The 12801-nt window shown below is 37.8% G+C and overlaps 2 protein-coding genes across 8 annotated transcripts in view; one reads left to right on the forward strand and one right to left on the reverse strand.

The window, feature by feature from the left end:
* The window catches only part of RAD51C (RAD51 paralog C), a 32736-nt gene extending 20629 nt beyond the window's left edge, over nucleotides 1-12107 (reverse strand). For 5 of the 7 annotated variants that reach the window (XM_061175177.1, XM_061175179.1, XM_061175176.1 and 2 more), the window contains exons 1-4: nucleotides 11951-12107; nucleotides 9805-10063; nucleotides 8930-9096; nucleotides 7321-7475 (exon numbers count right to left, since the gene is read on the reverse strand). In XM_061175177.1, coding sequence (XP_061031160.1) covers nucleotides 7321-7475; nucleotides 8930-9096; nucleotides 9805-10063; nucleotides 11951-12068 — 699 coding nt within the window. In that variant the 5' untranslated portion in view covers nucleotides 12069-12107. The remainder of the gene's footprint in view (nucleotides 1-7320; nucleotides 7476-8929; nucleotides 9097-9804; nucleotides 10064-11950) is intronic. The other 2 variants (XM_061175178.1, XM_061175175.1) reach the window with 1 other exon arrangement.
* The window catches only part of TEX14 (testis expressed 14, intercellular bridge forming factor), a 174196-nt gene that overhangs the window by 50489 nt on the left and 110906 nt on the right, over nucleotides 1-12801 (forward strand). The gene's annotated exons all lie outside the window — the stretch shown is intronic.

Raw genomic sequence — 12801 nt, forward strand, 5'->3', positions numbered from 1 at the left:
CAAAATGCAAGAAAATTCTGTAATAGTCAACCTTATGGTCCATATTTTGAGGAAAATACAGAAATTTATTTATTTATTTATTTATTTATGGCCACACCACATGGCTTGTGGGGTTTTAGTTCCCTGACCAGGGATTGAACTCAGGCCCTTGGCAGTGAGAGCACAGAGCCCTAACTACTGGACCACCAGAGAATTCCCCAGAAAATAATTTATAACCAGAAATAAATGGTAACTAGAGCTCATCAATGAATTTGGTAAAGTTGCAGGATACATAATTAACACACAGAAATCTGTTGCATTTCTATACACTAACAACAAAAGATCAGAAAGAGAAATTAAGGAAACAATCCCATTTACCACTGCATCAAAAAGAATAAAATACCTAAGAATAAACCTACTTAAGGAGGCAAAAACAGTACTCTAAAAACTGTAAGACACTAATGAAAGAAATCAAAGATGACACAAACAGATGGAAAGATATACCATGTGCTTAAATTGGGAGAATCAACATTGTCAAAATGACTACACTACCTAAGGTAATCTACAGATTCAATGCAATCCCTATCAAATTACTAATGGCATTTTTCACAGATCTAGAACAAAAAAATTTTTAATTTATATGGAAACACAAAAGACCCCAAATATCCAAAGCAATCTTGAGAAAGAAAAACGGAGCTGGAGGAATCAGGCTCCCTAACTTCAGGCTCTACTATAAAGCTACAGTAATCAAAACAGTATGGTACTGGCACAAAAACAGAAACAGATCAATATGAAACAGGATAGACAGCCCAGAGATAAATCCACACACATATGGTCACCTAATCTATGACGAAGGAGGCAAGAATGTACAATGGAGAAAAGACAGTCTCTTCAGTAAGTGGTGCTGGGAAAACTGGACAGCTACATGAAAAAGAATGAACACCATACACAAAAATAAACTCAAAATGGATTAAAGACCTAAATGTAAGGCCAGACACTATCAAACTCTTAGAGGAAAACATAGGCAGAACACTCTTTGACATAAATCGCAGCAAGATCTTTTTTGACCCACCTCCTAGAGTAACGAAAATAAGAACAAAAATAAACAAATGGGACCTAATGAAACTTAAAAGCTTTTGCACAGCAAAGTAAACCGTAAACAAGACAAAAAGACAACCCTCAGAATGGGAGAAAATATTTGCAAACGAAGCAACAGACAAGAGATTAATCTCCACAATTTACAAGCAGCTCATGCAGCTCAATATCAAAAAAACAAACAACCCAATCCAAAAATGGGCAGAAGACCTAAACAGACATTTCTCCAAAGAAGTCATACAGATGGCCAACAAACACATGAAAAGATGCTCAACATAGCTAATTATTAGAGAAATGCAAATCAAAACTACAGTGAGGTACCATCTCACACCAGTCAGAATGGCCATCATCAAAAAATCTACAAACAATAAATGCTGGAGAGGGTGTGGAGAAAAGGGAACACTCCTACACTGTTGGTGGGAATGTAAATTGTTACAGGCACTATGGAGACAATAGGGAGGTTCCTCAAAAAACTAAAAATAGAGCTACCATATGATCCAGCAATTGCACTCCTGGGCATAAATCTGGAGAAAACCAAAATTCGAAAAGACATTTACATGCACCAAATGTTCATTGGAGCAGTATTTACAATAACCAGGACATGGAAGCGACCTAAATGTCCATCAACAGATGAATGGATAAAGATGTGGTACATATATACAATGGAATATTACTCAACCATAAAAAAGAATCAAATAATGCCATTTGCAGCAACATGACTAGACCTAGAGATTACCATACTGAGTGAAGTAAGCCAGACAGAGAAAGACAAATATCATATGGTATCACTTATATGTGAAATCTAAAAAATGATACAAACAAACTTATTTACAAAACAGAAACAGACTCACAGACTTAGAAAACAAACTTATGGTTACCAAAGGGGAAAGGTGGGAGGAGAGGGATAAATTAGGAGGTTGGGGAAGAAAAAAAGGAAAAAAGAAATGGTAAAAATTCATCAAATTCCTCAACAACAACAATAACACAGGAAGCTAATCAATTCAGCAAAAAAATACACCTCTGTTGTTTCACTTTCATCATGCTTGTTAACGTAAGCAAAAATATCAACCAGCGTTTATGTTAAAACAGTACCTGTTCATCAGTGATGGGAGCAACTTCTTTGCTGAATTGGACAGCCATCAAGTGCTTATTGGTAGCTTAATTTTGCCAAAGAATGGCATAGGTCAGATATGGATAAATAAGTTTAGCAAAATTCAAATCGATGAAAACCTCATACATTGGTGGTGGGAATGTAAAATGGTTCAGCAACTGTGAAAAACAGTTTTTAACTCAAAAAGTTAAACATAGAATTACCATATGATATAGCAATTTTGCTCCTAGGTATATACCCAAAAGCATTAAAAATTGGTACGAAAACAAATACATGTATACACATTTCATAGCAGCACAATTCACAAAAATCAAGAGATGGAATCAGTCTGAATGTCCATCAACAGACTATTACTCAGCCATAGAAAGGAACGAAGTCTGACACATGCTACAAAGTGGATGAACATTGAACATGTTAATGCTAAGTGGAAAAAAACAGACAATAAAAGTCACATATCATATGATTCCATTCATATGCAATATCCAGAGTAGGTAAAACCATAGAGACAAAAACAGATTGGTGGTTGCCAGGGGCTTTGTAGGGAGGGAGGAATAGGGAGCAACTCCTTAATGGGTACAAGTTTCCTCTTAAGGTGACAAAAACATTTTGGAACTAGATACAGGTAGTAGTTGTACAACATTGTGAATGTACGAACTGCACTGAATTGCCCACTTTAAAATGCTGAATTTTATTATGTGAATTTAACCTCAATAAAAAATCAAATCAACAAAAGCTTTCTGTAAGACTCAACTGGTTATACAGAATTTACAATAAAGAATACTGTACATTTTATTTACTTGCAAATTGTGTGCTATACATCCTTTATATAAGCAACTTTATAATAAGCTTATGTATGTATATATGTGCATATATTCTTTTCCTGGAAAGTCAGTTATTAAACATTTACCAGCATACCAATGGAGAGATAGGAAGACTCAGATCATAGATATACTTATTCAGTGGTTCTCAAAGGCCAGAAGGCGGTGGGATGACATATTCAAATTGCTGAAAGGAAAAAACTGACAACCAAGAATTGCATATCGGGCTTCCCTGGTGGCGCAGTGGTTGAGAGTCTGCCTGCCAATTCAGGGGACGTGGGTTCGAGCCCTGGTCTGGGAAGATCCCACATGCCGCGGAGCAACTCGGCCCGTGAGCCACAACTACTGAGCCTGCGCGTCTGGAGCCTGTGCTCCGCAACAAGAGAGGCCGCGACAGTGAGAGGCCCGCGCACCGCGATGAAGAGTGGCCCCCGCTTGCCACAACTAGAGAAAGCCCTCGCACAGAAACGAAGACCCAACACAGCCATACATACATACATACATAAAAAGAATGTAAGCAGACAAGAATAGCATTAAAAAAAAAAAAAAAAAAAAAGAATTGCATATCTAGCAAAAGTATTACTCAAAAATGAAGCAGCAATTAAGAGACTCCCAGATAAATAAAAACAAAGTTCATCACTAGTAGACCTATTGTACAAGAAATGCTAAAAAGAGCCCTTCAGGCTGAAATGAAAAGACAGTGGACAGTAGAGTAACTCAAATCCACACACAGAAATAAACAGCAGTAAATGTAACTATATAGATAAACCTAAAAAGTCAGCATTAATGTATCTTTAGTTTGTAACACCTTATTTTCTGATATGCTTTAAAAGATAACTGTATAAAATAACTAAAAATCTATGGTAATCGGCACACAACGTATAAAGACATAATGTGTGACAATAACAACATAAAGAGGGTTAAAAGTAGCCATATAGCAGCAAGGTTTTTGTATATTGTTGAACCTAAATAGGTATTAGTTCAAACTATACTGCTATGAATTAAGATGTTAATTGTAATCCCCAGGGCAACTAATAACTAAAAAATATATAGTAAAAGAAACAAGGAAATCAAAATGGTATACTAGAAAATAACTATCTAATAAAAAAAAGGCAGTAATGGAGAAATTGAGAAATAAGGTATAAAACATATAGGAAAAAAAAAATAGCAAAATGGCAGAAGTACCTCCCTATGAGCAAGCATGTTAAACGTAAATGAATTAAACTCTCCAATTAAAAGGCAGAGATTGGCAGAATGGATTTAAAAAATGACCCAACTTGTAGGCTTTCTACAAGAAACTCACTTTAAGTCCAAAGATACATGTAAGTTAGGTGTGAAAGGATGGAAAAAGATAGTCCCTGCAAACAGTAACCAAAGAGAGCTGGAGTGGCCAGACAAAAGAGACTTTAAGACAAATATTGTTACAAGAGACAAAGAAGGACATTGTATAATAATAAAAGGGTCAGTCCATTAAGAAGATATAACAATTATAGGGAATTCCCTGGCAGTGCAGTGGTTAGGACTCGGTGCTTTCACTGCCGTGGCCTGGGTTCAATTCCTGGTCAGGGAACTAAGATCCTGAAAGCCAAAAAAAACAAAAAGAAAATATAACAGTTATAAATATATAGAGACCTAACAACAGAGCCCTAAAATATATAAAGCAAAAACTGATAAAATTAAAGGAAGAGGACTTCCCTGGTGGCACAGTGGTTAAGAATCCGCCTGCCAATGCAGGGGACATGGGTTCGAACTCTGGTCGGGGAAGATCCCACATGCCTTGGAGCAACTAAACCTGTGTGCCACATCTACTGAGCCTGCACTCTAGAGCCCGCGAGCCAAAACTACTGAAGCCCGCGTGCCTAGAGCCCATGCTCCTCAACAAGAGAAGCCACTGCAATGAGAAGCCCACGCACCTCAATGAAGAGTAGCCCCCGCTTGCTGCAACTAGAGAAAGCCCGCGTGCAGCAAAGACCCAACGCAGCCAAAAATTAATTAATTAATAATTTTAAAAAATAAAATTTTTTAAAACATCAAAGAGGGGCTTCCCTGGTGGCGCCGTGGTTGAGAGTCTGCCTGCCAATGCGGGGGACACGGGTTCGAGCCCTGGTCTGGGAGGATCCCACATGCCGCGGAGCCACTAAGCCCGTGAGCCACAACTACTGAGCCTGCGCATCTGGAGCCTGCGCTCCGCAATGGGAGAGGCCGCGATGGTGAGAGGCCCGCGCGCCGCGATGAGGAGTGCCCCCGCTCGCTGCAGCTGGAGAAAGCCCTCGCATGGAAACGAAGACCCAACACAGCCAAAAATAAATAAATAAATGAATAAATTTATTAAAAAAAAAAAAAAAATCAAAGCAAGAAACAAGACAGTTCTACAGTAATAATTGGCAATTTCAAACAGCCCATATTCAATGATGGGTATAACTGGACAAAAGATAAACAAGGAAAGAAAAGACTTAACAACACTATAAATCAACTAGAATTAGCAGATATATACATACAACACTCCACTCAACAGCAGACTACACATTCTTCTCAAGTGCACATGGAACGTCCTCCTGCATAGACCAGATGTTAGGTCACAAAGTAAGTCTCAAATTTATAAAGATGGAATCATATAAAGTTATCTTCTCTGACCAGAATGGAATAAAATTAGAAACCAACAAAAGGACATTTGAAAAATTCACAAATATGTGGAAATCAAACAACACACTCTTAAATAAACAATGAGTCAAACTCAAAATGGAAATTAGAATGTACTTAAAGATAAATGAATATTAAAAAATAATATACCAAAATTTATGGGATACAGTAAAAGCAGTGCTCAGAGGAAAATGTATAGCTCTAAACAACTATATTAAAAAAAAGAGGGAATTTCCCTGCAGTCCAGCAGTTAGGACTGCACACTCTCATTGCCAAGGGCCTGGATTCAATCCCTGGTTGGGGAACTAAGATTCCACAAGCCACATGGTGCAGCAAATAAATAAATAAATATTTAAAAAAAAATAAATAAAGATCTCAAACCAATATCCTAAAATTCTACTTTAAAGAACCAGAAAAAGAAGAGCAAACTAATTCCAAATAAAGTAGAAGAAAGTAATGAAAATTAAAGTGGAAATAATCAAAATAGACAAGAGACAAACAATTGGAAAAATCACTGAAATCAAAAGTTGATTCTTTGAGGGACTTCCCTGGTGGTGCAGTGGTTAAGAATCCGACTGCCAGTTCAGGGGACACAGGTTCAAGCCCTAGTCTGGGAAGATCCCACATGCCGTGGAGCAACTAAGCCTGTGCGCCACAACTACTGAGCCTGCATGCCACAACTACTGAAGCCCACGTGCCTAGAGCCCGTGCTCCGCAGCAAGAGAAGCCATCGCAATGAGAAGCCCATGCACCGCAAGGAAGAGTAGCCCCTGCTCGCCATAACTAGAGAAAACCCGTGCGCAGCTATGAAGACCCAACGCAGCCAAAAATAAAATAAATTAATTAATTAGTTTTTTAAAAAAGAGTGAGATTTTTAAAAAAAGGAAAAAGAAAAAAAGTTGATTCTTTGAAAAGATCAACAAAATTGACAAGCCTTTAACTAAAGTGACTAAGAAAGAGAGAAGGTGCAAATCACTCCAGTCAGGAATGAAAGTAGGGACATTACTACCAACCTTATAGAAATAAAAAACAAAGAGAATATAATGAACATTTGTATGCCAAAAAATTAGATAACCTAGATGAAATGGACAAACTCATTGAAAGACACAAACTACCAAAACTGACTGAAGACACAGAAAATCTGAATAGATTTATAACAAGAGATTGGATCAGTAATCAAAAGCCTTTCAACAAAGAAAAAATCAGGACCAGATGGCTTCAGCAGTAAATTCTATAAAATGTTTAAAGAATTTACACCAATTCTTCTCAAAGTATTCTGAAAAGTAGAGAAGGGAACTTCCTAACTCATTTTACGAAGCCAATATTACACTGATACCAAAGCCAGACAAAGACATCACCAGCAAAGAAAACCACAGACCAATTACAGATGCAAAAATCCTCAATAAAATACTAGGAAACTGAATCTTGTAGTATATTAAAAGGATTATATATCATGATCAAGCAGGATTTATCCTAGGAATGCAAAGGTGGTTTAATATGAAAATCAATCAATGAAACACACCAGATTAATAGAATGAGGGGTGAAAAAAGCCACATAATCGTCTCAATTGATTCAGAAAAAGCATTTGACAAAACCCAACACCTTTCATGATAAAAACAACCAACTAATTAGGAATAAAAGAGAGCCTCCTCAACCTGATGAAGATTGAGCCATACCTTTGAGTGTTCTGAAAGGAAGTCTGGAAGCAGATAAACTTGTGCCAGTAGTTCTGTGTAGTCACGACAACGAAAATAATAAATATGGGAAAGAATATTTTCAACAGTGAAATCCTGCAAAGCTTTTGGGTGCTCTGAAATAAACAACAAAACAACTTTAAAATAGTTTTACCTGTCATCTCACAAACTATCATTTCATAATTCCTGACCTCTTATTTTCACCTTTTCCACTGTTTCCTTACATACTAGACTATCGAGAAATTGTTTAGACACATACACAACTAGAGTTTTAATGTCTATCTTTTCATATTTCTAGTTATTGGCTTCCACTGAATAGAAATAACACAATGGAATTTCTTTCTTGTTTTTTTCATAAGACTCCAAATTAAAAGTTAAAAGGAAAAATGTTGAAAAGAAGCATATTTTTCCCTTAAATGCCATAGTATGATTTGATATTTAAGTAGAAACAATGATATAAAATAAAATTCTCTCCTTAGATTTGTTTTTTTAAAAATAACCAGATTGGTTCTGGACATATTTCAGAGAAAAACAAGTTAAAAATCATTGCATTTAAAAACGTACTTAAGTTTTAACGCTGAAAGAAAAACCAAGAAATTAAATTTCAGAAAATATTGCCTCTTACAAATATACATTTAACCAGTTCATTTTTAACCAAAAAACAACAGCTTAATCACACACCAATCATTAAAAACTATATTGCAGTGCTACATCCACAATATTTACAAGATCTTAAGACTCTATTACAAATTACACCTGTGACATGGATAGCTTGCAGGACTTTCAATAGATATACTGGTCACTGGTTAAAAAGGACACCTAGTACTACAATGAAAATAAAAATATTCAGCTGATTATATTCATTTAAAGGGAATACAAACATCTTAGGAAAAGCATTATGTTTTTTAACATTTCTAGAGAAAAGAATAAGGACTGCACATCCGAAAAATAAAATACAATAAAGCAAAAGAAAACAGTCAAACCAGAAACCATTTAATTTTATGAGTAATTGAAGGACAAGAACTTGAAAACAAATTACCTTAAAAAAAACTTTTTTAATCTAACACTTTATTTCCACACAATAAGCGCAGAAAAACTTCCCAACACTTTTAACAATACAATTAACATAGTCGTGAAGTCAATTACATACTACTCAGAGCCACATAAGGTCAATCAGCCTAATTTTCCAAACATTTCCAGACATGATTTTTCAAGGCCACACTTGGTTTTTGGAAAAACCAGTATGAAAGTCAATATACACTGAATGCATTGACACAACATTTAATATTTACAGTAAGGTTTCCAGTAGCATTAGCTAACACCTGGCAGGCCATAGCATGATGATTTGAAGTCATACATTGAAATACAGGTTTTGTCCCAGAGCTCCTGCAGTAAAAAGCGAGGGCCATAAAAGGGGAAGAAAAGGCCAGCCCAGGTGTGGCATTTCTCAATTTGTAAGAGAAGTATGAGAGTTTAATACTAGTACACGGCCAAGTCGTTAAGCTTCACATTCCAAATGGTCTCTTGCTTGAGATGGATACAAATGAAAATTACTTTTATTATATAGAAAAAAGAGCACTTACTAACTTACCTTCTCCCATATGTGTTCCTGCTATAAGCTGCAGGTGCTGAATGCAGGCATTAGCAAGGTCTACCACTCTATCAACCATAAAACTCCCCTCTGTATCAATAAAAACTGCTTCACCTTCCACTCCTCCAAAACATTCTGGTATCTGCACATCTACTGCCAACTGCATACTGTCAAGAGAAAGAACTGAAATGACCAAATCATTATCATGATCATCTAAGGCAGTGTTTTTCAAACTCCAGATCACAACCCATTAGATACCACTAAATATTTTATAGGTATAAATATACTCTGCAAGGTAACAGAGATGGTTGACTCTCCACGGCTCCAAACATATGTGAATCAATTGATGAATGGATTAGGGGGAGGGTGTGCCTATAAAACCACAATTAAGGACTCTTTAGTGGTTTTTAGGCTTCTGGGAATGCAACCCTTTCTTATTATACAAAAATCTACTTTCAAACATTTGGCTTTCAAATATATTCTCAGGAATTAATTCTATAACAAAGATTGCTTGTTGACCCCACTGCTTGTTGACCCCACTGACCACACTATACTGTTGCAAAAGAAACACTTTTTAATATCAAAGACTGCTTGTTGACCCCACTGACCACACTATACTGTTGCAAAAGACTGCTTGTTGACCCCACTGACCACACTATACTGTTGCAAAAGAAACACTTTTTAATATCAAAATAATTGTATCAATTTATCAAGATGGGGTGCTGACGTAAGGCAAGTGTTGATTTGTTTGATGCACACATACATACACACAAAATTAAGAGCACATACATGCCTTTTTTGGTCTCCTAACTGTATACCCACAACACAATACTCTGTTACTTACATAAATGTAAGAGGGGAACATTTTATTTTACCATAATTGTGTTTTTCCAACACCTGGTGCACCACAAATTTCTGTTGTTTTGGTTAAGGGTATGCCACCCCCAAGAATATTATCTAGTGCTGAACAGAAGGTAATTATGAAACTCTGCGTATGCTCCTGCTCAAGAAGTTCCAGTGCTGTACACTTCTTGCCTGACTCAGCTGTACCAGCATAACTTGCTTTATTTGTGAGACATTCTCTTCTTATAATTTGCAGAGTTTCTAAGGCTTCCTCTTTAGATATCCCAACTTCTGAAAATAAGAAACAGAAACAAAAACATCTGATTTTAGAAATTTAAAAGTCATATGTTATTGAGTTGTCTTCATTAATTTTAATTTTTAAATAACAAGAATGATGCCAAGAGTAGAGAAACATAAAAATGTAACATTCGATTAACTATTTAATTTTTCAAGTTAATAAAGGCATTTATCTATGTTTTCTTAGTCCTCACATACTTAAAAGATTTATCTATTACCTCAGAAACAGAATTCAAAAACCTAAACCTCTAAAGCATTTCTGAGTACCTACAAGAGTATCTATCTCAGAAGGTAGAAATGAAAATGTCCTTTTTTTTTCCTTTTGGTCCTTTTACTATCTCTTTGGTCTTTTACTATCTCTTTTGGTCTTATGAAGCCATAATAAACTTGCTCTCATAAGGTATACAAATTATTTTTTAGAAAAGAATGAAAATGGCCTCTTTAACTGCCTAAAACAAGATGCAGATTTAAGAAGCGCATGTGCATGTATTATTCATGAAAACATTGGAATGAAAAATTCATGGATCACTGCAAACTATTTAATAAGAAAAATTATTTGATGCACCAATAGCTTAAACAATACACTTATGCTTCCTCAACTATACAATTTCATTCCTGACAACATGGCCTAAGAAGTGAAATGGAAATTACAACAAGCTGCTTATGGAAGAAATAATGGAGAGGATATCACTTATGAGTTTCATATATCAGTGCTTGATTGGGTAAGGATATGAACTATAAATTTGGTGCTAACAAAAGACATTAATGGTGCTAAGGAAATGAAAATTCCATCCAATTTAAGAGCCTTAACTCGTCTGATTACTTAGGTTTGTCATTCCTGACTGCACCACTTACTATGTAGTTACTATGCATGGGCAAGTTACTTCTTTATGCCTCAGACTTTTCTTCTACAAAATGGGAATGAAACAACACACATAAAAACCTTGGTAGAACACTAAGCCCATCCAAAATGCTTAATAATTGTTAGCTACTATTATCATTTAGATTCTCTCATTTCTTTTTTGTAAAACCAACCTGTTGAAAGAAAATGAGCCCATCAAACTTTGGGGGATACAGTCTTTGGCATAAGACTTAAGACAAATAGTTAACATTGGGTCTACAACATTTGTTCTTGAGTGGAGAGTTGAAATCTTATTTTCCATCGTTAAGGGCAATGTTATCTATCTTAATAACACAGTTCTGGGCATACTGTAGTGTAATGTGCACAGTGAGAGTGACTGCAGACAGCTTCATTATTGTGTACCTCAGAAGGAAGTGGTTCCCACCAACATATAATCTACAGTGTTCTGGAATGTGAGTTTTGGGGTTTTTTTCAGTGAATTACATTAAGAGAAGCGATGTCTTCTTTCTACTGCTTTCTCCAGGTTCTGGGGAGTCTACTCCCTTTGTCACTCTTAATTTATCTCATCCTATCACGAATTTCTTAAATTTACGAATCGTGCATTTCTTAAATTTAATCCCTGCCCCTTGGATTTTGTAACAGCGAAAATTAGACAGCCTGTCTGGATTTCAATCCTGCCTCCACAACTTCCTAGCCCACTCATAATGAAAAGTTACTTAGCATCCCAAGCATCAGTTCCTTCATCTATATATTAAACATAATAATCCACGTTAAAAGGGTTCTTTTGAGTATAAATGAGATAATTCTCAGAGGCTTCAGCAGGCACTGGTAGAGAAAGCAACTGCTGAATGTTTCCAAGACCACAGTTCTAACCATTCAAACCACACTTAAGTGGAGTCAAGGAGCTGTTTCACGGTGTAAACGCGGCGGTGGGCGGCGCCAGAATCTGGGCGGGAACGGGGATGGAGGCGGCCCCGACAGCGGCCAGAGTGCCCCAGCTTGTAATGGGAGTCCGTTACCTTTGCTGAGCTCGGAGGGTTTCACCTCTAGGAGTTCCTCAGCAGTCTGGAAACCTGCAGCCACCAGCTTCACCCGCACCGCTGGGGATAGCGGCAAACTCACTAAATCCCGCTGCATTTCAAGGCCGAACACCTACGCTCGCAGTTGCGCAGACGCAGAAGCAGCCAAGCCCGCGCACGCGCACCCGCCGCGCCGCGTGACGTCAGACGTAAGGCGGAAGGGAGGGGTCCGCGGCGTGGCTGCACGCGGCCTTGGGCTTTGTGACTCCGGCTCTGCGGCTGTGCGGAAGTCTGGTCTCTCTTACATATGTTGCCCCGTTTCCATCGTGATTCTTCCAAATCCCATTTAAAGTTTGCCCATCAGACGTGCATCCTGACAATAAAAAGATGGATGGAGACCGCAGGATGCAAAGCCAGGCCCAGTGGGTCTTACCACATTTCCTCACCTCCACCCTGACCTGTTGGGTGGAGGCCTCAGGGTTGTTAGTAGGAATGATCTCCCCGAATGGGAGCTAAGCCCACAGACACTGGCATGTTACCGGTTTGGGGTACAGAACAGTCGTATAAAGAATACTCTCCATTCCCGTAATAGGATTCCAGGGTCTTGGGTCTTCTTGCCGTCTGTCCCCCTTGCTAGGCCCCCTCACCTTTCCCGCCCTCGCTCTCGCGAGGGATTGTGGGCCAGCCCCCCAGAGCCGCGGGGCACGCTCGGCGCCGAATCCCCGCAGCCGCCCACGTCTTGCTGCGAGTCGAGTCTGGAGCATGACGGTTTGAGACCGTTAGTTCTTCACGGCCTGCCTAGAAGTAGCTGGATAAGTAAGCAAGTATAGTCCCCATAGTGGGCTGGGCAT

The sequence above is a fragment of the Eubalaena glacialis genome, chromosome 19 (assembly GCF_028564815.1).
Source record: "Eubalaena glacialis isolate mEubGla1 chromosome 19, mEubGla1.1.hap2.+ XY, whole genome shotgun sequence".
NCBI lineage: Eukaryota > Metazoa > Chordata > Mammalia > Artiodactyla > Balaenidae > Eubalaena > Eubalaena glacialis.